We start from the raw sequence: 24992 nt of genomic DNA on the forward strand, positions 1-24992 counted from the left end.
GTGACACGCGCATTTTATTAAAATTTACAGAGAAAATGTTTAAATCGAATTTAAATTATTTCGATTTGGCATTTGCTTTAAAAATTTTTTGTTTTTCCTTGTTAAAAATGAAAAGAATTTTAAGAGAAATGTAAAAACTTTTTCTTTTTCTTGTTGTTGCTGTTTGCTTTTTGTCTTCTGCGGATAGTTTTTGCTAGCTCGAGTTAAGAGCTTTCTGATTCTTCATAGTTGTTGTTCTGCCGTGTATATATATATATACTTTCCTATATAATGCATCATAATTTTTTTTTAAAAAGAGCGCGGCGCTTCAATTGAATTCAAAACCAAAAACAAAGACAACATATTTTAAGATATAGTTGCTTGATTTTTGATTTCTTCTTAATCTTTGCTGGTTTGCTATAATAATATCTATAGTATATTTAGTACATGTTTTTTTCTTTTTTACAAGTTTTGTTCTGTTTTTTAATAAATTAAATAGGCATTAAATTATATAACAAAAATGAAAGTGAAATGTGTTTATAGATATAAATAGAGATATATATGTATATGTATGCATATAGTATGCATACTTTAAAAGTTATATGCAACTATATACATACATATATATACATATAGACAAAATTTATCACTGTTTTGTTTTTGTTGCTGTGTTTTGTTTTGCATTGTTCTAAATACATTTCATTTCAAAAAGATCTTGCTTGTTGTTAAATAAATAATAACAAATTCCACTTAGCTCAAAATAATTATGAATGTTTTCTATATAGACGTTTCTTTTCGTTTTGTTTTATATATATATATATATTTTTATAGAGCAGAAAAATGATCGACTACACACTCAACTACATATTGGGGTTATTTTATATATCTGTATTACGTTTTGCTTAGTTATAGTTTTGCTTGAATCCTCAGCGCGACCAAATTTTATGTTTGATTTTAGGGGGTAAAGTTTGAACATTTAACTTAAATTTTAATAGTCTGTCTATATTTAATGATTTTTTGTACTTTTTTAGATTTTTGTTGATTTTTTTTCTCATTTTCTTTTTTTAAGGGTCCAGTGTTTTTTTTAAGTGTTTTACAAAACAAACATGGATAACAGAAAGTTACGTTAAACTTATTTGAAATTGGGTTGATAGATACTTTTTTTTGTTTGGTTTTTTCTTTTTTGTTGTTTTTTTTTTCACAAAAAATTAATGTTCCATTCCGTAAGCATGTTTCATAATCAGTTATCATTTAAATCGTTTTCCTTTATCGATCTCAATTGGTCCGGAACAACATCAATCTTTTGTATGATGGTCCGCATCAGTTCTATATTTATGTATATTTTTTTGGATTTTTTTTTGCTTTTGTGTTTTTTTTTACGTTTTTTACTGTCTTGCCGCAAAATTAAATCGAAAAATTATATATTCGTGCCGTGTCCTGTGCCTGGCTTTTGGCTGACCTCTCGCATTTCTCAATAGTTTCTTAAATGGTAGAACCAGCGTAAATTATATATATATACGCACATACATATACATATATATAAAGAGATGTATATATATATATATATATATATATATATGTGCGTATGCTAAACAAATTATGATGCATCATTGTTTTTCTTTTAGCATTATATACACACACGCACACCCATTACTAACACACAAGCATACACAATAGAGGCTCACAAAATTGTGGAGCAGTTACTCAGTTGTTGTTGTTGTGGCTGTAGATATGTCTTTTCCACTGCTGCCACAAGTGTGTGGCACCTGTTGCTGCTGCTGCTGTGTTGCATGGATGATTCCTGCCTGCCTGCCTGCTGCACCTGCTTCGATCCGGCTACCCAAAACTTGTCCGTTGTTTCTTGACTTTTGGGTGCTGTTTGCTGTTTGCTTCGTTGCTGCTCAAATTTGCTGCTGCTGCTGGGGGTGAGTAGATGCTACTAACATTGTTCGAAAATTGGAATAATGGGTGAAGTTGGCCAGTCCTCCTCCTCCTCGGAGCTAATACTCTCGGTTCTATAAGAAGAAGAAAAACAAAGAAATGCAATATTATTTGATTAAAAATGATCTAATATTTAGTATACTTAAAGCAATTAGCAGTCGAGCAAAGAAATTATAGCATTGTTTTTTTAATCGCTAAACTTTGCCAACTCAAGTTGAAGGTCATTTTTTATATATCTGATCAGCTGATCAGCTGATTTAAGCCTTTGCGCAAGTGCAATCAGTTGTTTCGACGCAGTGCGAAAGTCAAATAGTGCATTGAACTCGAAACGTTTATGACTAAACGGAACAAAGGTATATATATTTGTATATGTATAAAAACACCTCATCAGATAAGAAAACAACACAGCTGAAGGCCCACAAATTAAAAAGCTAAAAAATAACAACAAATATTAGGCATAGCAATGAATTTTTAATACTCTTGCCAAAAAAAACTGAAATATGTATACAAATATATACAATATATATATATACATATATACAATTTGTTTTTTTTTTTTTCAGAATACGATGGTCTCAATGTCAAGTACATACGGAATTTTTTTTTCTTGCCAAAAATATAAATTACTAACATGTATACATTTTAACTTCATTGTGTCATGCTCATTTCATCATTTATGCCATTTACGATTTAATAATATTCATATTAAATAAGTTTATAAATATTTTTGTCATAAATGAAATAATTTTAATAATTTTGTTTATCATATTCTACGGTAGCTGTCGTTTTCAATATGTTCAATATGCTGCACTTAGCGCATGAAATGTCAAGGTCTTCAAATGGCATAGAGAAACTTATGTAAGGCGAAAGAAATCGATGGTTTGACGCCCACGTCGCACCGCCCAGCAATTGACGCACATCGCGGCGAATTCCACAGTGGCATAGCGAATTCTAGATATGTGTGGCGAATTTCACATTTGTTTTTCTCAATTTTAACAGCGACCCTCGTTCAGTTCACTCTCCCTCCCCCTCTCTCGCTCACACGCGCCTGGTTGGCGTGCCTCTCTGATAAGATTGTTGTCGAAAAAATAACAGGCACACACACACAGTCGCATTAACAGTCATATAACTATGTGCGCATGTATGCATATGTGTGCACATCTATTTGGACATTTATGCATACATATGTATGTCTGGCTGTCTAGCTGTAGGTGTTGCTGCTGCTGCTGCTGCTCGTCGAACCACTTTTGGCAAATGCGACAAGTTGAGCATGGGCATGGGCAGGGGGCAGAGCGGGGGCCACGCAAAACCAGCCAATGGGTCTCATGATTTTTATATTTTCAATGCGTATTGTTGTTGTTTGTTGTTTTGCTGGTGTTTGGTGTTTGTTGTTGTGATAATAAAATCGCGTCAATTCTAAAAACTTGTTTACGCGAAAAACCAAAAACAAAAAACACAACTCAGCACATACTCGTTCGCTTACATACAAATTAGTCCAAAGACTACACAATAATAGTGCTAAAAATAACTAACGGACCTTTTCAGCTAGACAGAAACAGAAATGTTCTAGAAAACAATAGGTCTGTTATCTAAAGAACACTAGGATTTATACCCTGCCTAGCTATGCTCTTTTACATATCAAAACTTTCTATATTGATTATATAAAGATCTATTTCTTTTGATTTCACTTACCTTGAACGCAGGCCATCGTCTAGAGCATTCGATATGCCCTCCTCAATGGTGGGCAAATCGGATGAGAAACGATTGATCGGGCGCAGGACGCGCAGCGTGCGACTGGATAATTTCCAGACAAGCCGCTGCTTGTAGGGCGCCTTATTCTGTCCATTGTAATGGGACAGAATGCCCGAGACAATGCTAAAGCCGCAGGTAAAAACGCGATCGGGTATCTGCAATATATATAAATGATTTATAACTTTCTGTATTTGTATTCATCATCTTTATCAAACATACCCTCATGTACTCCTGCAGATAGAGTATGTACTCAAAGACATGCTTCAGTTCGGGACTGCCGCGTGTGTACGACTCCTTAATGTGGAAATCCAGATGCAGGCAGATGAGCACTAGAGCCAATGTCGCTGGCGTTATCACGGTCGTCTTGACATCGCACAGTAAGATCTCCAAGCGATTCTCCAGTTCCTCCAATTTAATGAGTTGCTGATAGAACTTAAAGAAATCCCCACCAATTTGCTTAGCCAAATTGCGGAAGAGTGCGTAATAGATGCGCAGGTAGCTAACGGATGTGATCGGGGCATGCCCCATCTGTACGCCCAGTTTGTTGGCAATGACGCCGGCCATGCGTTCCAGATCGCCAGCGGTACAACCACACTGTAACAATTCAGAATGTTAGACAATGGCATTTACCCTAATGTGTGCGAGTGTGCGTGAATGTGTGACATACCTGAGATATTGTAACCAAATCTTCGGCTGGTATGGGCTTCAAGTCCAGCTGCTTAATGGCCAAATGGAAGGAGGCAACGCTCATGCAGGCCATATGCTTAGGCTTAACAGCCATGCGATCGAGAAAACGATCCACCAGGCTCATCGCCGAGAACAGCACATCCGATGGCAGCTCGTACCACATCTTCAGACAACGCAGCACATACGCCGATCCATCACGTCCGCCGGCAGTCACCTCACGCTGTAAATATATAGGGAATGATAAATATAGATGATATTGATATAATGGGATGTCAATATATAAATGATGTTCCATATATTCTATATAAGATTAGATTGGCAATGCGGTCAAATATAGTTGGTCTGTTAGTCAGTCAGATAATTTGAGCCATTCCCAAAGAGTTCAATCAATGTTTATCATGCAATCAATCGGACTTCCCAGTCAATCAGTCAGTCACTCTGTTAGTCATTGATTCAGTCTTAGATTATCTTATCACCAGTGTTATTAACTTACCCTCGACTCCTTGGGAAGCAACAGTACTGTATGGTATTTATCCTGCAGTGCATCGTACTCCTTCAGGGTCTCGTACAGCTCATCCGAACTGAGCGCATGTAATTGATCCTCTAGGATTTTGAGCGCTGTGGGCTCTGCTGCTCCAGCTCCTGCTCCAGCTCCAGCTCCTTGTCCAGCTGCTGCTTCTGTTTCCAGTGTTTGCTGTTGTTGTTGTTCGTACTTCTGATATTCCAAGCCAGCAGCACCCGGTGTCCCATACCGGCCCTCGTCCGCAATCCTCATCCAATCAGTTGGCATCTCTGTATTATGATCCACCAAGTTCATGCCATCACCATTAATTGATTCGCCCCTCAAAATAGCCGCCGCTGCCTGAGCCGATGTGGATGGTTGTTCATCATCGACCAGGATTGCATTGATGCTAACTGCATCCATGTTGTTGTTGTTGATGTTGTGGTTGCTATTGTTGTTGGTGATGTTGTGGTTGTTGTTGTGGGGCAAATCAAGTGATGGCATAACCGTTGAGGACATCAACATCGATGACCGCTGCTGCATCAACTGCTCCTGCTGCTGCCGCAACGCCAGCGCCTGCTGCTCTGCCTCCAGCTGTTGCTGCAATTGGCAATACAATAGAGCCTCCTCTTCCTCCTGCTGTTGCTGCTGTTGGTATTGCGCGTATTGCAGTTGCTGGTGCTCGAGCTGTTGCTGGTGCAGGTGCAGTTGCTGTTGTTGTTGGTGGTATTGCTCTTCTTGGGTTAGAGTATTATCCAAACCACTATCAACGACGGCGTATTCGGCGGCAGCAGAGTAGCGTACAGGGACAGACATTGTGAGGGCTGGCCTAGTACCTGTATATGGCAAGGTTTGTTTTTGTTGTTGTTGTTGTTTTGTATAATAAAACAGCAAAAAGATACAAAAATCTCTTTGCGTTAAGGCCAAATATATGTATGATTTATATATATAAATGTGTCCCTTGATCAACTTGTTTGATATGATTTTATTTTCAGCAAAAAGCCCACGCAATTGAATTTCAAGCCCAATTAATTATTATTATTTTTTTTTTTTGCAGTATATCAACGAGTGCACTCAGAAAAACAACTAAATGCTCTCTCAATCTGCAGCTCGAAATTCAAGACTAGAAATGCAGCGCTTCAGGGACTATATAGATATCTATATCCTCTTTATATAGCAACTATATTATTATAATCCACTGGTAGCGCAAATGCAACCGAAAATAAAATAAACTGTTTGCTACTTGTGCTGCATACACCGGTTCAAGTAGCCCAGAGCCGAAATCCAAATATATATATAGATTACTGTATATATTGATAGCTCTGTTAATAGCCGAACAAAAACCTTAATGCAATTCTTTCAACAATTTGCAAACAGTTAACAAACAAAACGCCCTCAACAATGCAATATATACATATATTGAAACAAATATATCATATGTATATAGCGTGACAATTGTGTTTAGTGTACAAATGACAATAACGAAAGACAATCTAGATTTCTTGTCTATCAGTCAGTCAATGTGTACAAATTGTCTTTATCTTCTTTTGTGAAACAATATTTAATTAAATAATATATAAATATATAAATTATATAATTTCTAGCATCAATGTGGTTTATTATGTGTTCGCTCAATGCTTGGTACGATAATAAACGCTAGACGCTGAAATTGTTTGCAGTGTATTCAGTTCGTAGTGGAACTGATTTTGTAGATGCTTTGAATTTCTTTCGAAAAATTCTCTTTTAGCTAAAATATGTAAAAACTTACACGCTGCAAAATTATGCAAGCATATTTATTAATTGTTAGGTCAAATAAATCAATAAATAAATAAATAAATATTTAAATAATAAAATATACAATTTTTATTACTGTATAAATGCTAAATGTCAAATGAGGTACATTGATGTCAAATTAAACTGAATTGAAATATTATTGTTATTGTTATTTTGGCAAAGAGCATTGCTCTTGTTGCGTTTCATTTTTTGTTTATATACATACAATATATATTGAATTATTTACAATGCGTTGAACGAACTTTGAGCGTTATAAACTGAGCATAAAAGTCGAGTGCACAGTGTGGCAAGCAATTTTGACATTGGAATACATTTTATATATGTTTGCCTGACCTCACATCAAATTGCTTACATTTTTATTCAAATCACACAACGTAACAAGGCTGCAAGTGGGGTGGGCTGGGCGTGATTTCTGTCTCAAGGCAAACCACATATAAATAGTCTGGGAAATATCACATATTTATGCAGAATGTCTAAGAATTCGAGACAAAAATATATTGACTTCCCTAAGTCCTCAACATTGATTGATTTCCTATTGCAAATGAAGAAAGCAAAAACAAAGAACTCAATACAAAAGCTCACTGCGCACACTTGAGTAAACAAAGTGGCCGCCATCTTGTTCCAATTCAGCGTTCGCCTTACAGCTAATAATATGAAATCGACACACACACACACACACACACACGCACACGCATAAGAGCAACACACAGAATCGGATACGCTGGGATTGAGAGATAACAGCAATAGCAAATGTGCCAGGGCTGGGCAAGCTTTCTCTAATGCTCATGGGCTAGCAATTGACATGGAGGAAGCGAAAACAAAACATTAAATAATCCAAACACAGAAGCAAATGATAAATGACATAAAAACTAACAAACTAACAAACACAGTTTCGAAATTTGAAGCTGTGCAGACGAGTGGAGCGGAGCTACTTGAAAGTGTGAGATAAATGTTTATGGCATTGTGGAAAATAGCTGCCATTGCTGCAGAGGCAATTGACGTATGAAATATTGTAAGTAGCTGCGGGAAATGGTGCTAAGAAAAACTGTTTGGTATTTATAGTTGAAAGGGAATATCAATTGTAAACATACAGCTCAGAGAAGAAAAAGAAACGAAATTAAAAATGAAAACCCGATCACAAGTGTGAACAGTGTGTTTCAAAACAGTTGTCATTAACCTGGCCATGGCTAGCAGCTTAAGACCCCGTTTTCAGAAGGCTAAACATAACTGAGTTAAAAATACCCTAATGAGTAATAATTCAAGTTCGAATTAATTTTAACTCGTTTTGAAACGACCAATGAATCAGGTATACAATATACAATTCAGAATGCGATGATCCATACGACTGAACTTTCCCCTAAGAAACTGACCGCACCTTAATCATATTTCGAATGTGAATCAGACCAACCAAACTGATGAGGGCACAATATCCACATATCTGACGCATTTGCAGAATTTATAAAAAAAAAAGAAGAAAAAAAAAACAACAATAATAATAATATAAAAACATCAACAGTTGACGAAAACATACAACTCACGCTCTTTTTTACTTCCGTCCACCAAACACAATAATAAACCCACTCGCTATGGATCAACAAGTGCTTCAATTCAAGGTCGCCCAACTCAGAAACAAGTTTTCGATAGTCATAAACATGACGATGCAGCCCTGCACTAAGCCCCAAAGCAACAAACTAACGGCATCAAGTCAAAGTTCAGCTTGACGCTCTGATGGGCATAAAAAGCTGCATACAAAGCGTAACAGTGTAAAAGAGGCAGCAGATCAGAGAACTAAAGCTTGAGCTTTGTCTCATCTTATGCGAGCTGTGTGTGTGTGCATTGCTGGTTATGCTTATTTGGATTAGGCTGGCCTCCCTGCGTTCTCACAAATGAGTGCGAGTGAGAGATATCAAATGTTCTCTGTTGATCATATTCAAGGCTCATACTTTTATAATTATTTACACACATACATACATACATATGTAAATATCGGTTTGTACCATATTTCGGAATTCGATTCGATGATTTCTAAATTGAATTATTATTTTTTTAGTTTTTGGTTTTAGTGTTTCGTCTATGTGTATTTTGTTGTTGATCTTTTGGTCAACGAAAAACAAAATCTGTTACGGGTGCCGCTGACGCAAAGCACGTACACATACATACTCATACACATACATACCGCACATACACACGTTTACAGCTATATGTATGTGTGTACACGTCTGTTTGCATTTATGTGTATGCGTGTAGTTGTTTTTATTTTTATATGAGCTTTACCTAGGCTGTTGCTGCTACTTGTTGTTATTGTTATTAACTGCTCGAACAACTTGGCCAACATTTACGAGTTTGTAAAAAAATTTCACTTTTTGCCTATTTTCGTAACTAAAATACGCGAGTTAAACGAAGACGAATGCTAGTTGGGGGGTGTGGTTGGGCCTGCTCAGGTGTGAAATATGAAAATACATATATTGGAACTTATGTATGTAAGTACATACATATAAAAAAAAGCGTTTACTGTTTCTGCTCAGTAAGCACAGACAACAACCTTTAACTAAAAGAAAAAGGTAATCATCACAGAGTGAGAGAGAGGCAGCCAGGCAAGGAGAGTGAAACACTGCTGATCTTATACATAAATATATTTGTATGTGTATCCACATACATTAAGTGCTTCAAAACGAAAGTGAATTATGTCTGCGTTTGTGTTCATATATTCTCTATTTGCTTGAGGTAAAGTGCATTAAACCAAAACAAATGCTAGTTAAGAGCTTGCAAAATGTTTTCCATTATTTTGTTGCTTTTGTTTTGTGAAGCTGTTTAATAAACAGACGCGAACGCAGATGCACGCAAGTGCGATAGGGACGTGCATAGTGTCAAAAAACACCTGCACGAGCGAGATGCCCTCTATTATTCAGCAGTACTTTTGTATTTTTTGCTTTTATGCTTTTTCATTTTGTCGAACGGTTTATTCATTTATCAGCGCTTAATTGATGTTGGACTGCGTATTTAAAGCTACTGAAGGTCAACAAATGACAAGACACTTGGAGCTACTGTTCAAAATGTACAAACATTAAAATAAATAAAAAGGAGACCTATAGAGCTTTTGAGTGCAAGCAAACAGACAGCGAGCAGTTGCATCAACAACAAACAACAGCAGCTCGGGAAATTTCTGCTTTGCTGCTTGCATCACGTTGCATACAGGGCCGTCGGTACGCGTCATACGTGACGCCAAACAGGTACACAACAGTTGGAGTTGCCACCCTGCGTGAATTGGTTTTATCCGCGACATGTGCCAATGCCAGCATTCCTTCTGCTTTTAATAAGTGACCAACCCCTTTGCTGAGCTTAAAATAACCAACACGTTCCACTGGCGACTTTAACTTTGATGAAATTAACAAATAGAATTGCGCACTGAACCGTTAAGGGCTGTCAACCAGGGTGTCCGTTACCCCAACCACCACCAAAGCCAAAGCTGCCCAACCAGGAAGCCACACAGACGACGTCGCGACGTCCAAATTTGGTTTTCAACCCCAAGCGCATACATCCAAAGAAACAGCTGTACACACACACGCACACACACACATATATGTAAATATTTATAGCGTACAGTGCGAAGTGGCAGACAAAGCGGAAACATCAAATGCTGCCCGCTGACAGGGCGCAGGCGCAGCAGCTGTCCTGTGGCATGCGCTGCGAGATAAATTATTGCATTACCATGGAATGGAATGGAAGCACTATTGTTTTACTTTTTATTTAGGCAGTGCTAAAATTGCTGTACGCATCGTTTGTATATAAAAGAAGTAGAAAGAAAAGACTAAACAAATAAGAAAGCCAGAATTTCGTTACGTATAAAATTATTCTATCACTTTGCGTGCAGCTGAACTAAAATCGTGATTCCGAATCACGCGTCTAGCTTCGTGTTCCGTTTGCAAGTTCAGTTCAAGCATTGAACTTTGTCTGACGCTAGTTCGATCCCAGCGGAACTATGTTCACTATCTGCGTATGCCTGTACTTTAAATGTGCATATGTCTGCGGCCTGTCTCGACAATCTGTCAATGGACTCGACTCACTAAAATAGAGCGGACGTATACACGAATACATATATTTACATTTCTATTATCGCGCGATTTCAATGCCTTAAATTAGTTTTCATTATCGACGAGCGAAACGAGAAATGCATTGAGGAATTTTCGTTCATTGCAATTGTCATTACAATCGCGAACTGTATTCAATTTTAGAGGTAATTGGTTTAGTGGTCTTTTTTGGACTTGTCTAGATAAGCCCTTACTGGACAAACATGTCCGCACTTTGTACCCGAAATAGATTGGAAACAAAGAGGAAAAATTACAGGAACTGATAAGTGGGCTCGGAATACATATATATTCATATGTATGTTTATCAAGTTGTTAACTCCATTAGATAGAGGAAAACGTACAGCGGATGTAACAATAAGATACATTATTATCGCAAGCTGTAAATTGTTATTGAAGATATATTGAAATGATGTGTACTGAAAGCACAGTTGGACACTTGTTATAGGTTATTGAACTAGGGTCAAATCACAGAATGTTATTGAATATGACGTCCAATTCAAAAACATTCCACAATGTTTCATGTCGGATGGGTTTCTTGTAGTACTGTAGTACTACCATGAGATAAAAACAATTCGAACTTATCCCGCCCGCCCACAGCATTGACATATTGCAATAAGTGGAACCAGTATCAGTTCCAGTTCCAGTTGCCATTCCATTCTCAGAACGATAAGTCGTTGCAACGATTTAAAGGCAGCTGCCAGGGCCGGGCTAACAGCTGCCCCGGAATGCCTCAGCACCTTTCAATTGAATTAGAAAAACGACATCAATAGAAAACCCAACATGAAAAAAAGGAAAATACAACTAACAGGCAGCAACAATTGAAAAAGGGGTGGTCCGAACAAAGTTGTGTTTTTTTTTTTTTTTGCTTGGCACGAGTTGACACTCATTGTTGCCAGAGGCAACTTGAATTACCTATATATGGATGTGAATATGATGGAGGGGTTGAAAAGCCTATTTGAACTGGAAGCTCTATAAATTAACTTTCGTTGTGCGCATTCTGAAATGCTTATTGAGCTCATTTACGCTGCACAGTGGTACTGCATAGATAAGAAGCAAAGGTCAGCTTATTTTTTATATATGTATGTATAAAAATATGCGTCACTGTGTATTCCTACATGACAACAGCTGTTCAATACAGTTTTTTTTTATACTCTTTTTTTTTTTTTTTTTTTTTTTTTTTTGGTTGTAGACTCAAGTTTCACTTGAGACTGTCGCGACGAAAGTTTTGTCAAAATTTGCCTGGCGAGTAACGAGATATTGTCAACAAATATATATCTTGATTAGTAACCGAAGATACATGTTGGATACAAGACATAACTGTGCAGCAATACAAGTGAAATTTTTTTTTTTTTTTAACAGAGACGGAATTACGGGCTATTTAAGGGGCGGCTAACCGCAGTCAAGATCAAGATGGCAACTCTCTCTCTCTCTCTGCATCTCTGCATGCTCTCGCTCAATGCCCCTATCTAACAACAGTAAAACACACACAATCATACATACATAGTAAATGGCCGAGGAAGCTACAAATCAAACGATGTTAAGACGCAACAATGAAAAAACAAACGAAATGCGCGCCAACGCCTCGAAGTCAACAAAAAAGACGCTAAAGACGCTAGACAAAGCAAAGGTATGTTGAAAATATAATAGGAGGGGCATAGGTAAATGAAGGGATAAGCAAAGCAACGGTACGTATGCAGCCAAGCATCTCCCACACAAACACAAGACTTATACACTCTCAGATCGATACAAATTATACACATGTGTGGGAGCCCTTACGAAGGTTATTTGTTCATGGCTAAAACGAAAATGTATATGTAAAATATAGTATATAAAATAAAATATGTTTGCTGCGACGCCACCAGCAAATTGAAATCAACAAATATGACCCAGAAAGCGAAAACTGAAAGAAAAAAATGCTGAAGGTGAAATCAAGCAAAGAGAGAGCGAGAGCGAGACAGAAATCAATATAAGCAAAGTCCGAAAACTAAGACAGTTGAAGTTTTTCTATAAGTTATGCTAAGTTAAAAAAAAAAAAAAAAGGAAACGAGTTAAAAGCCTAGCTAACATTTTGGGGCATGTAAATATGCGCAAGTATAAATAAATTTTTCAATTGGCTGACGCAATTTTCGAGCTTGCACTAACACATTCAAATCTTATGCACTGGTATTGGTGTAAGAATACAAAGCAAAAACCCAAATGGGAACACGAACATAACGCACACACACAACAAACTCTTTGTTTGCGCACTGCGAGTGTATAAGTTGAGAGAGCCAGAGAGGAGCAATGGTACATTATGGAATTGAAACACTTCCACTGGTTGGATCTATCTCAGCCAGTGCGTCGCAACAATAAAACACCATTAATAATACAATTGCACACAAAACACACACAATATGAAATTAAATAAAAATGCATTGAAGGTATTTCAATAATTAAATTGTTTAATATAAATGTTGTGCGTATTGATTGGATAACTGTACTATTGGGATACCAGCACAGTTTCTCTTTGTCTCTCTCACAATGGGCCTATGAATAGCAGCTCCACTGTACCCCACTCACACATACACATGCATTTATGTAGATACTCTTATGCTCGAACAGCTGGGAGACGAATTGAGAGTTGAAACAAACACGTAAATTGTTTCTACAATATTTTTTTTCATATCAGCTTTGCATTCAATTTAATGCATACTCAATTGTTACTGTGTATATGTATGTATGTATATACATTTACAATAAAAAAAAACAATTGACAAGGAACACACAAACTGGGCCTTTTTGTGATTTAACGCAATGAAATTGTTGTAATTTCTCTTTTTTTATTTTTTAACAATAGTTATGCTTACGTTTTTACAGCCATTTTGTTGTTTTATGTTGCGCAGGAATGTTTCGAGATGAGTTAGTTGAGAATCTTGGCGAAAATTTTATTATTGCACTCGAAAAATAGGTGTATAGTTGAAAGTTGGTTCTTTTGAACTATACTAAGTGTTTTGTTGTTAACTAATTTGTACTGCAAAAATGTATCACAGTGAACTTGTTTTTGTCATAGTTTATCGGTTAAGCCAACATTTTTCATGTTCTTTGCAAACAGTTTGTGGATCGATTTTTCCCACGCACTAATTTAAGAGTGGTAGGTTTTTTCCCATCAGCTGCACATCGTAATTCTGTTTTTGTGTACTACGTTACTTTACTTAATTTATGTTAAATATACATTTGGTCTTGCAAGTACTTAAATTAAAATTCAAATTATAACACAATTTTTTTTTTTAATGCAAAATCTCACACACACATTCAAATACAATCACACACGCACACGCTCAATTACAGTCCAAACGGTACTTTGCTTTGTTGCTTCCAAATGTAAACTGAGGCATCAAACAGGGGAAAAAACATACATTGGCAGCCAATGGACATGTTGCCTCACTCACTCAAATGTTGCCTCACTCATGTTGCTACGAAAACGACTTGTTGGAAAGAGTGAACAAAAGTTGCTCACTCGTGCTGCACTGCTTTTGCCCAAGAGATCTGTACGTGTTGAGAAACATTCAGTGCAGTATTTAAATACTGCAAATTTGAGTAAAATTTGTTCTTTTTAGAAAAATGAGTCGCCACTTGTTAGATGCTAGATTTTTGGTGGCATTTCTGCAAAATATCCATAAGGTGGCAGCTTTTAAATGCGCGGCCCTTTTTAAATTATAGTAAAATTGCATGAGTAGCAAATTGAGAATAAATAGAATAAGTATATTAAAGTCTCTTATGTACATATATTTGTCCTATCATGTATGTATTTCACCAACGTTCGAAATTATTAAATCTATAATACTTCTCATGGATCATTTTATATTTTATAATCAATTTTTCACCTAGTAATTTCGAATTCATATTTCATCTCATATTTATGTTTACTATTACGCATAGTATAAATTTTCACCAAATAGTAAAAATCTGTTTCTATTTTTTAACTGTTGCTATGCAATTTAGTGAATGAACCCGTGGAGGCGGGGAGAAGCAATTTCGCTATTCACTTACACTTACTCACGCACACATACAAGCACAAATATGTTTGCTTATGTATAGGTGGTTCCAGAAACTTGCAGTAACAAGCTTTATTCGCCATATTCATAGCATTATTGAATGCACTGCTGTAATCTGACAAACTATTATTATTTTTTAAATTGTAATTTCAACAAGAACTCAATGAAATGAAGAAAGCAATATAAATAACCTTTTATTCAAGATTTCGTCACAGACCTATACACACACACACATACACATAGAATCTTATTGGAAGAAACGCGTGGCGTAAGGCACTCGGCTAGCTCAGTTACTTTAACGCTAACAAAGTCGTTTTGGCATTGTTACACAATTTTTAATTGGTAATATTAGTATTCTTAATTATTTTTTTTAATAACTTACCCGGATGCCTCTGCGTTTTAATCAGTATTTGTCTTTTTTTTTCTGAACTGCGACACGACCAAATATATGTAAATATCTAAATGAAATGAGCTGTTCAAGGGCTGGCAAGTGCCTTGGTTGGCAATTCGGTTCTTCGGAACCAGTTTCGAGTGAGTGAGCCATTAATCGCTGTTCATATGAATACTGGAATTCCGAATTTCATATATCTAAATATTGGCTGATGGTATAAACCACAATAGATTTATTTGTCATCCCCGGGATTTAATGTTAAAAGCCACTGTTAGTATTATTTATGGTATTTTTTTCTATAAATAGATAATCTAACAATTTACTTGTCATTGACGCACTGAATGTCAAGGTGTTGCGGCTGTATTAAATTTTATATCTGATAAAAATGGGTTTCAAAGAACAACCAAAAGGCTTCGCCACTAAGGCCATACACGTTGGCCAGGATCCAGAGCAGTGGAACAGCGCCTGTGTGATACCGCCCATAACAATGAGCACGAATTTCAAACAGGATGCGCCAGGACAAAATCGAGGTTATATTTATTCGCGTGGTGGCAACCCCACGCGGAATGTCCTGCAGCAGTGTATGGCAGCGCTGGATAATGCCAGGTATGGTTTGGTCTTCTCCTCTGGCCTGGGCGCCACGACCGCTGTGCTGACCATGCTCAGCCGTGGCGATCACATAGTGATGGGCGACGATGTCTATGGCGGTACAAATCGCTTAATCCGCCAGGTGGCAACGCGCCTTGGTCTAACGGCCACATTTGTGGATGCCACAAATTTGGAAAGTTTTCGTGCCGCTTTCAAACCGGAAACAAAGCTCGTTTGGCTGGAATCGCCAACAAATCCGCTGCTAAAAGTCGGGGACATTAAGGCTCTGGTGCAGATCAGTCGGGAATCTTGCAAAGATGTGATTGTTGCCGTGGATAACACCTTTCTCACCTCCTACTTCCAGCGGCCGCTCGAGCTAGGCGCCGATCTCGTCTGCTATTCCCTGACCAAATACATGAACGGCCACACAGACGTCGTTATGGGCGGTATCACAATGAATTGCGATAAGCTCTATGACAGACTGAAATTTTTACAAAATTCATTGGGCATTGTACCATCGCCCTTTGATTGTTATCAGGTGAATCGCAGTTTAAAAACCTTATCGCTGCGCATGGAACAACATCAAGCGAATGCACTCAAGGTGGCCAAGTTTCTGGAGTCACATGATTTCGTGGAGAAGGTTCTACATCCTGGTCTGCCCTCGCATCCGCAGCATCAATTGGCCCTGGCTCAGACGTATGGCTACAGCGGCGTCTTCTCTTTCTACATCAAAGGCGACTTACCGCAATCGAGTGCCTTTCTGAAAGCTCTGAAACTCTTTTCGTTGGCCGAAAGCCTGGGTGGCTATGAGAGTCTAGCCGAGCTGCCCTCCATCATGACGCATGCCTCAGTGCCTGCAGAGGATCGTAAAGCTTTGGGCATTTCGGACGCTTTGATACGCCTCTCGGTGGGTCTGGAGGATGCCGAGGATTTAATCGATGATATCAAAAATGCTTTGGATGTTGCAGCCAAAGTTTGAATTTTTAAGTATTTAAAAAAGGAGTACTTTTACATGTTTTCTAGAACATAATGATACTCTGAACCATAAATGCAAACAAAGTATTTATTTCAAGAAAAAATTTATCTAATGTATTCTATTCTCTAGAAGCTATCAAATATTTTTAGTCAATCTTATGGATATTTAGTCTTTTTTTTGGAATTAAGAAGCTCGACACTGTGAGTTGTTCTTTTTCCAAAGAACTCTAAAAATACAAAACTGAATGAAGATACTTATATGATATATAATAGCAAATTGTATTATCGGAATTTAAATATACATATTTGTATAATTTTTAATGAAAATATAAAACTTAACCAAACAATAATCAATAGATCTGATAACATTGATCTAACGAAATGACAATATATCTGAAAAAATTTAATAAGTATATGTTTAGATTAGCTATGCTCTCTATAAACAAAGAACAAACTGTAAAAAGCTGATCGAATTGCTCTATGCACTAAACAAATATGAAACTGTTTTCAGACAACTTATGCAGTTAGCATACATATGCATATATATATATGACATATGTCTATGTATGCTTGTAGACAAGACTAGCTCAGAGCTTTATAACTACGCCTATTTATATAATTGATACTCTACGTAGTCTATTGTGTGCTATAATGTGGTCCTGGTGTGGGCACGCTCTTCAAAGGCGAATCGTAGTCAGGGGGCGGCTGATCAAGTACTGTGGGCGTGGCGGTATCTGGTGCCACGGCCGTGCCAATGCGCTCCTGTAGTGTCTCGTAGAGTTTGTGGATGTGCTCATTGTGTGCCGTCGTTGGCTGCATGGCCTTCATCAGTGTCGCGAGGCGGCCAGCGGGCAACTTATTGTAGATGTACCAGAGCAGCTTCATCATGTGCCTGGAGGTGACGTTCTCGCGCGTTAGACCCGCGAAAATGAACTCATCGAAGAGTGTGGTGCAAAAGTCTTCGGTGGCAAACTCCTCGCTCATAGGTATGAGCAGAGCAATCAGCGAATGGAGGAAGGGATCCTCATAGGCACGATAGTCCTTGCAGGACGACAGTATGGCCAGAACACGCAACAGGCCGACGCGATCCTTGACGCGGGCCGTGTGCAGCGTATAGTACATGGCCAAAATACTGGCCACCGAGCTCTCCTGGATGTAGGCCTCTACGGCGTCTGGCGCCGGGCCAGAGTGCTCAATGGTCGTCAATGCGGATTCGCGCTCATCGGGCGGAAGTTTGGCGTGCAGGCTTCGGCACTGATCGTCCACCATGAGAGACATCAGGGCAGGTAGAAACTTGGTCACCACCTGGTTATCGAGCTTCGGCTCCTTAAAGTCCTGGGTATCGATCATGAACCAGGCACTCAACCCCAATGCCAACATGCGCAGCAATAGTATCAAAATTTGATTGTCTCGCGGCATGCCCTCATTGTTGATCAGGTGATTCAGAATCTTGATTGCCGAGGTGGCCAAAAAATTAATGGCATACGGATCACACAGTGTCATCGAGAGATCGCCAAGCACCTGCTCTTGTCCGCGCTTAATGTTATCCAGAAATCCCTGAAGTTCCCTCGAGCGTTTAATGTCAACATTCTTCTCCCGAATGCAAGCGTCTAGGCACCATGTAAACTTGTGGCACGGATCAATCGATATGATCTCCTGCACCTCCAGATCGTGCAGTGCCATCAACAGCTCTGCCCGGAGCGTGCAATAATGGACATTGCGTGTGCGCAAGAAGAGAGTGCGCAGAAACTGGAGTACCATATCGTAGAGCTTAACGCTATTTCCAATCATGTTGGCCAGCTTCTGGACTACCTCGCCCTGCCGACGAACCTTCGGTGTGGGCTGGAAGAACAAGTTATTCAGATTGGTGTGATCAAAGAGAATGTGCTCCTTTTCGCGAATATATTGCGATAGCAGTGGAGACACCTCGTCACCAAAAAGAGATTGGTTATCGCGCCATATTTGCCGCTTGACTTCTGTGTCTGTATCCGCATAGAGCTCGCGATCACGCATGAGGACGCGCAAGTACTTGTCATCAATGTGCTGGGTATTTCGCAGTATGGCCATCACAACAGGACGCAAATGCTTGACACGCACCACGGGAAAACTCTTGACCAACAGGTCCTTTAGTTTCTTTTCGCGCTCGCGTGGATCCTTCTGACCCAGCTCGTTAATGTGCGCGATTAGTTTGTCACGCAACTCCTCCATAAGCGAAGTATGGAAGTCCAGACGTCGCACACCATGCAAATCCAGTAAAGGTAACATCGGACGCAGAGAAGGCAGCAAAACACCGTTTTCGAGTTGAAAGCTCTCGATAGCTTTCAGTGGATCCGTGCATGAGGTGAGCGCTTCACGTAGAAACGCCTGGCCGGGTATATTAACATCCTCCAGTCCGGTGCCAGTGCTTTTTGCAGGCGTGCTCATTTTTTTTTATCAACAAAACAAATTATTGTCTGTTTCACTCAAATAGCAAATGGCAGATTGTGAAACCAGGGCTGCGCTAGCCAACAAGTGATAGAGATGTGCATTATTCTCTACTGTACCCTTGAGATGGCACTATCGTCAATAGGTTTTAACTTTGATATTTAAGGATTAATAGAAATACACTAATTTGTTTACATATTCATTTAAATATTCATTAAATATTTCCAATTAAAAATGTTGTATTATGTGAATATTAAGTTGACATTCATATGTACATATGCTTTGTTATGTTTACGTTTGTTGCGATGTCCCAATTTTTCCACTCGCTACTTGTAACGAGTACCCATTACAAATATAAATAGCACCCATCTCTGGAAAGAGCATAAGAACAGAAAAGCAAATTGGGTGGAAAACTGGCGTAGATGTGCGGAAAATTATTTAGTGCAGTTTAACGGTCGAGTATTAAAAACGCTACAATTAAGATATATTATAAATAGTGCAAGGCAATAGAAACCAAATTAAAAGTTAGGAAACACCGCTCGCCGAGTGATTGTGAGTGTATATGTCTGCGTCTGTTGCTGCTACTACTGCTGCCGGACGTTCAGCCATAGAAGAAGTGGCAAGAGCAGAGGAGAGCAGAACGAATGGGAGTGAAGAAGAAGAACTAGCTGCAAGAAAAGCCTTGCTGTTGCCATAATTACGGTAGCTTTGTGGGAGTTCAAGTTTAACAGCGCGCGCCTCTAAGTGTGTGCGTGTGTGTGTGTGTGCAATCATTTTCGATGTGTGCGTAACACCCCCAAAGGCGCTCTCTTTGGCACAAGTTGTAAAGTTACAACAACAGCAACAACGGTAGCACCAATAACAACAATAACAATAACTGCTTGTTAGCAGTGAAGAGGGGGAAAGAGAAGAGAGACTGCCGTTCGCTGACTTGTCGTTTGTTTTGTGCGCACATTCGCGTGCTTCTCTTTGTTTCGGTTGGGCGCTGCGCTTTATTTTATTTTGTGATATTTATTTTGTGAGTGTGCAACGCTAGCGGCGAACAGCTTCGCTTTGTGGCCATCAGCTGGATACGGATTTTGTGACGGCGGCGAGACCAACAACGCCGAAGTGGATGCACATGCACGCGGTGGCCTGGGCATTGCCCAGGACTTTGGCATGGCCGGACCGGCCGCTGGTCCGCCGGCACATATGTATGGCGCCATAGCGCAACAAGACAGTGAGTGCAAGCCTATAATTATATGTCTCTCTATAAGACTAAATGATCTCTCCCTCTCTTTTGTCCACTCGTTCCTCCAGTAATTGTTCGGGATATGGTGCAAATGCCGCCGCCACCGCCGTCGAATGCGCCCACCTCGGCGGATGCCTGCCTGAGCATCGTTCATTCGCTAATGTGCCATCGGCAGGGTGGGGAGAGCGAGGGCTTTGCAAAGCGCGCCATAGAGTCGCTCGTTAAGAAGCTGAAGGAGAAGCGAGACGAATTGGATTCGCTGATAACAGCAATTACCACGAACGGCGCCCATCCAAGCAAATGCGTCACCATACAGCGTACGCTCGACGGCCGACTGCAGGTGAGCGTCAACGTCAACGTCAACGCTGGCGTCGGCGTCAGCTTCAGCTTTAGTTTCAGTAACGCCTCTTATCGCCCGGCAATGTGTGGGGTCTATATGTTTTTATACCCTGCACCCATTAATTATGTGTAAAAGAGGTATATTGCAGATGTGCCGATGGGAGAGTTAAGGAAGTTTTTAGTTTGTTGCCAATCAGGGAATATATGATATTAAAAGTGTACCTAAGATATAGATAATATCAGTCATATGCCAATATATAAATTATAAAAGCTAAGTTAGTCATATGTCAAGTGTTAATTTTTAATTGATTGATAATTATCACGTTTGCCTAATACGAAATCAGATCTCTTTTATAGAGCATTTCCGCAAAGATAGCTTAGTTAATATTTAACAGCCCTTTGTTAAACAACACGGTATTTTAAAGTCAGGCTCTTCTTTCCAATGCATTTGATGTGTTTTGTTCGTTTACGTTGTGGCATTTCCGGTTGCGATATGCGGCGCGTCTACGTGTTTACTATTTCATTCGATTTGATTTTCATTTACTTTTCTCTCTTCCATTCTACGCTTTCCTTACTCTTGTTGGACGACAGGTGGCCGGCCGTAAGGGCTTCCCGCATGTGATCTATGCGCGCATCTGGCGCTGGCCAGATCTGCACAAGAACGAGCTGAAACATGTGAAGTACTGCGCCTTTGCGTTCGATCTCAAGTGCGATTCAGTCTGTGTGAATCCCTACCACTACGAGCGCGTCGTCTCGCCGGGCATCGATCTGTCCGGCTTGAGCCTGCAGTCGGGACCCAGTCGATTGGTCAAAGATGAATACTCAGCCGGCTCTCTCGTTGGCAGCATGGACATTGATGGCAACGACATTGGTACAATTCAGCATCATCCCACGCAGATGGTCGGTCCGGGTGGCTATGGCTATCCGCCACAGGGTCCTGGACCCGGTGAATACGGTACGGATAGGCACTATAGTAGACTCATATTATAACTGATTTGGCCTTAAGATTTAGCCAAGTAGACATTGTTGGTTTATGTAATTTGCTTCTAGTTTTCGATTTAATTTTGCTAAATTTTGTTTTCATTTTCATTTCCGTTTTCCGTTAATTTCGTAGTCACCGATGCTAATCAAATGAGTGCAATGTTTGCTGCCGGTCGCGCAATACCAAAAATTGAGCCAACGGACAGCGGCGGGCCAGTGCGCAGCTCGTGGATGTTGCGACATCCGCCACCGCCGCAGCAGCAACAGCAGCAGCAGGCGGCGCCACAGCAGCAGCCACAGACCCAATCCCAGCCAGCGACGCACGCACTTTGTAAGAGTTTTTCGTTGTTGCTGAAATTTGAGTTCATTTTTTCTGCACAATTAGTTGCGTAAGCTTGAGCATTGATAGCCAATTAATTGGAATTCGTTTGCATTGCAGCCGTACCTCATGGCATGCCGGGCATGAGCGCCATGAATCCTGGCTCCGGTCCCGTTATGGCGCCCCCACCCCCGCCCACACAAGCACAGAACGCACAAGGTAATGGCGTGCATCATGCCCAGGCCAGCTCACCCACAGATCCAGGCACGATGGCCATGCAGCAGCAGCAACCGCCGCCGGGTGGCGGACCCAATGTACCAAATGTGGCCAGCAATTCAACCGGAGGAGCTGCTGGCAGCTCCGCTCAGTACTATGGGGCGCCGCCCGCTGGCGCACAAATGCAGAGCGTGGGCAACGATGTCGGTAAATTTAGCAGCAGCGGCAACAGTGGCTCTGGACCAACCACCGTGCATGCCCAGCAACAACAGAATGGCTATGTGCCTCAACCGAGTGGCCAGGGAGCTGGCGCCAATAGCTACGGCTCATCTCAGCCTCCGTCTGCACAGCAACAGGCTACAGCGGGCAATCAGCCAAATGCTGGCGGCGCTGCCCAGGCCAGTGGTGGTGCTGGTGCCGGTGGAGCAGCAGGCACCTGGACGGGACCCAATACGCTCACCTACACACAGTCCATGCAGCCGCCTGATCCGCGCTCCCTACCCGCCAGCTACTGTGAGTGTGAAGGGGAATCTCTGAAACTCATTCCCTTTTACTAAACATTTGTTCATTTATATTTAGGGAGTACGGCGTTGCCTGGGGATCTGGCCTCACCGCAACAGGCGCCGCCCCAGCAACAGCAGCAGCAACAACAGCAACAGCCACGATTGCTGTCACGCCAGCCGGCGCCGGAGTACTGGTGCTCCATTGCCTACTTTGAGCTGGACACACAGGTCGGCGAGACTTTCAAAGTGCCCTCAGCCAAGCCCAATGTAATCATCGACGGCTACGTAGATCCCTCTGGAGGCAATCGTTTCTGTCTTGGCGCTCTCAGCAATGTCCACCGCACTGAGCAGTCCGAGCGGGCCAGGTGAATAGTTGGTTTTTCTATTATCTCAAATTGGTTACTTATATGCACAATCCATTTGCAGGCTACACATAGGCAAGGGAGTGCAATTGGATCTGCGCGGAGAGGGCGATGTCTGGCTGCGCTGTCTTAGCGATAATTCTGTGTTCGTACAAAGCTATTATTTGGATCGCGAGGCGGGTCGCACGCCGGGCGATGCCGTGCACAAGATCTACCCAGCTGCCTGCATCAAAGTAAATTCTAAAACTAATTAAATGAAACTTTAATGTGTAACTCATTTAACTGTTAACAGGTGTTCGACTTGCGTCAATGCCATCAGCAGATGCACTCGCTGGCCACCAATGCACAGGCTGCTGCGGCAGCACAAGCGGCCGCCGTGGCAGGCGTTTCCAATCAACAAATGGGCGGCGGCGGTAGAAGTGGGTTTTTACCTCATCTCCTAGTTAACTCTTAAAATAAATATATATTTTTATATTGCAGGTATTACTGCTGCTGCTGGCATCGGTGTGGATGATCTGCGTCGATTGTGCATACTGCGGCTGAGCTTTGTGAAGGGTTGGGGACCTGATTATCCACGTCAATCCATTAAGGAGACACCCTGCTGGATCGAAGTGCATTTGCATCGTGCGCTGCAGCTGCTCGATGAGGTGCTGCATGCCATGCCCATCGATGGAGCCGCTGCCTAATGATCGGACCACACACAACAACAACAACACAGAAACAAACAAACAACCAACACACACCCATAAGCACACACAAGCATATTTATTATTCATAGCAAGCAGCACACCACGTCTAAATGTTAGTTTTAAGCATAAAGTTTGAGCAGCTATCGTTAGGTTCAAGTTAAGCGAAAAGCAAAACAAAGAAAACAATGGGTATGAAATATTTAGTTTTGATTTGCAATTACGATTCTTGAATTCTGTTTGCCTTTAATTATTTAATAATAATTTTTATAAAAAATTGAAACAAAACAAAATCGCTGTCAAACATTAAGCCAACTAGTTTTATGTATCATACAGACACCCACATACATACACACATATATATACACATTCGATAACTGACTTTGGGCAAGTGTCATGTAATGTCTTTCCTGCCACCCACCCACACACAGACAGACATTCAGCATTACTTACGCAACGACTACAGCCCGAGCACAGATAGTGTGCAACATCTTGACGGCGTGTAAGGCATAAAAAAGTAGTTGTAATATAAATGTAATAAACAGCATAAACTTAATTATAAATAGTGTCAAGCATTAACATATTTCTCAGCTCTCAGCTGCACCTGTGCATCCAGCCAGGACAGCCAATCGTCCGTTATGAGCCGCTCGAGCGTCACTTCGTGGAAGACCTCCACCCGACGCACCTCCTTAAACTGAAAGCTTTCGAATAGGCGCATTGAGACAGCATTGTCCATGTCTATCTTGGCTTCGAATTTTCGTAGTGGCAGGTGCTTTTGGGCATATTTGAACATCAGCAGCATCGCTTCACGACCATATCCTTTTCCGCGTGCCGCAGATGAAGCTATCATTATCTCAGCCTCGGCAACGTATTTCTGCGGCTCATCGTCATCTTGGCGTACAAATAGATTTGTATCGCCCACCATGGAGGCAATCTCATCATTGGTCTTCTCATACGTCTCCGCGCACAGCACAATGAATGTAAGCTTGTCAGGGTCCTCACGCCAACTGCGTTGCATTTCGTACTCCTCTTCCAGCGTCAACTCATCGGATGCCGTGAGACTTCGTAGTGTGGGGCTGCTCATCCACTCGTGATATTTGGGCACATGTCGGGCTTCGTAGGGCACCAGCACAACGCGCTGGCCAATTAGTTTTGTGTTCTCATTTAAGCGCATTTTAAAATTGGCTTAAATTTTGTAAA

At 40.6% G+C, this 24992-nt stretch overlaps 5 protein-coding genes across 7 annotated transcripts; 2 read left to right on the top strand and 3 right to left on the bottom strand.

Annotated features, from left to right (window-relative positions):
* Positions 1 to 777: 777 nt before the first annotated feature.
* On the bottom strand, positions 778 to 15302 carry CycG (cyclin G). Of its 2 annotated transcripts, none has more exons than XM_018105316.3 (6): positions 15160 to 15302; positions 4853 to 5697; positions 4340 to 4579; positions 3892 to 4266; positions 3613 to 3827; positions 778 to 1994 (listed from the first exon to the last, which is right to left on the bottom strand). In XM_018105316.3, exons 2-6 carry the CDS (start codon positions 5675 to 5677, stop codon positions 1919 to 1921), a joined length of 1731 nt encoding a protein of 576 aa, XP_017960805.1. In that variant the 5' UTR covers positions 5678 to 5697; positions 15160 to 15302; the 3' UTR covers positions 778 to 1918. The 2 variants fall into 2 exon arrangements, with proteins under 2 accessions (XP_017960805.1, XP_017960816.1); XM_018105327.3 differs by lacking the exon at positions 15160 to 15302 and adding an exon at positions 13590 to 14118.
* Positions 15303 to 15316: 14 nt separating this feature from the next.
* Positions 15317 to 16842, top strand: LOC108656712 (Cystathionine gamma-lyase). Its single transcript, XM_018108987.3, has 2 exons — positions 15317 to 15438; positions 15518 to 16842. Exon 2 carries the CDS (start codon positions 15554 to 15556, stop codon positions 16733 to 16735), a length of 1182 nt encoding a protein of 393 aa, XP_017964476.1. The 5' UTR covers positions 15317 to 15438; positions 15518 to 15553; the 3' UTR covers positions 16736 to 16842.
* A 135-nt stretch (positions 16843 to 16977) lies between these two features.
* On the bottom strand, positions 16978 to 19260 carry LOC108654185 (negative elongation factor B). The gene has a single exon (XM_018105304.3). It carries the CDS (start codon positions 19153 to 19155, stop codon positions 17368 to 17370), a length of 1788 nt encoding a protein of 595 aa, XP_017960793.1. The 5' UTR covers positions 19156 to 19260; the 3' UTR covers positions 16978 to 17367.
* A 242-nt stretch (positions 19261 to 19502) lies between these two features.
* On the top strand, positions 19503 to 24355 carry Med (Smad/Smad4 homolog Medea). 2 transcript variants are annotated; one of them, XM_018105219.3, is made up of 9 exons: positions 19503 to 20374; positions 20455 to 20726; positions 21317 to 21680; positions 21840 to 22037; positions 22146 to 22754; positions 22821 to 23109; positions 23171 to 23339; positions 23399 to 23525; positions 23587 to 24355. In XM_018105219.3, the coding sequence occupies exons 1-9, from the start codon at positions 20314 to 20316 to the stop codon at positions 23790 to 23792; spliced, it is 2295 nt and encodes a 764-aa protein (XP_017960708.1). In that variant the 5' UTR covers positions 19503 to 20313; the 3' UTR covers positions 23793 to 24355. The 2 variants fall into 2 exon arrangements, with proteins under 2 accessions (XP_017960708.1, XP_017960717.1); XM_018105228.3 differs by lacking the exon at positions 21840 to 22037.
* Positions 24296 to 24966, bottom strand: Mnat9 (microtubule-associated Nat9). The gene has a single exon (XM_018105457.3). It carries the CDS (start codon positions 24964 to 24966, stop codon positions 24361 to 24363), a length of 606 nt encoding a protein of 201 aa, XP_017960946.1. The 3' UTR covers positions 24296 to 24360.
* Between the last annotated feature and the right edge of the window lie 26 nt (positions 24967 to 24992).

The sequence above is a fragment of the Drosophila navojoa genome, chromosome 2, assembly GCF_054131105.1.
Source record: "Drosophila navojoa isolate 15081-1374.11 chromosome 2, UAZ_NAV_1.0, whole genome shotgun sequence".
Taxonomy (NCBI): domain Eukaryota; kingdom Metazoa; phylum Arthropoda; class Insecta; order Diptera; family Drosophilidae; genus Drosophila; species Drosophila navojoa.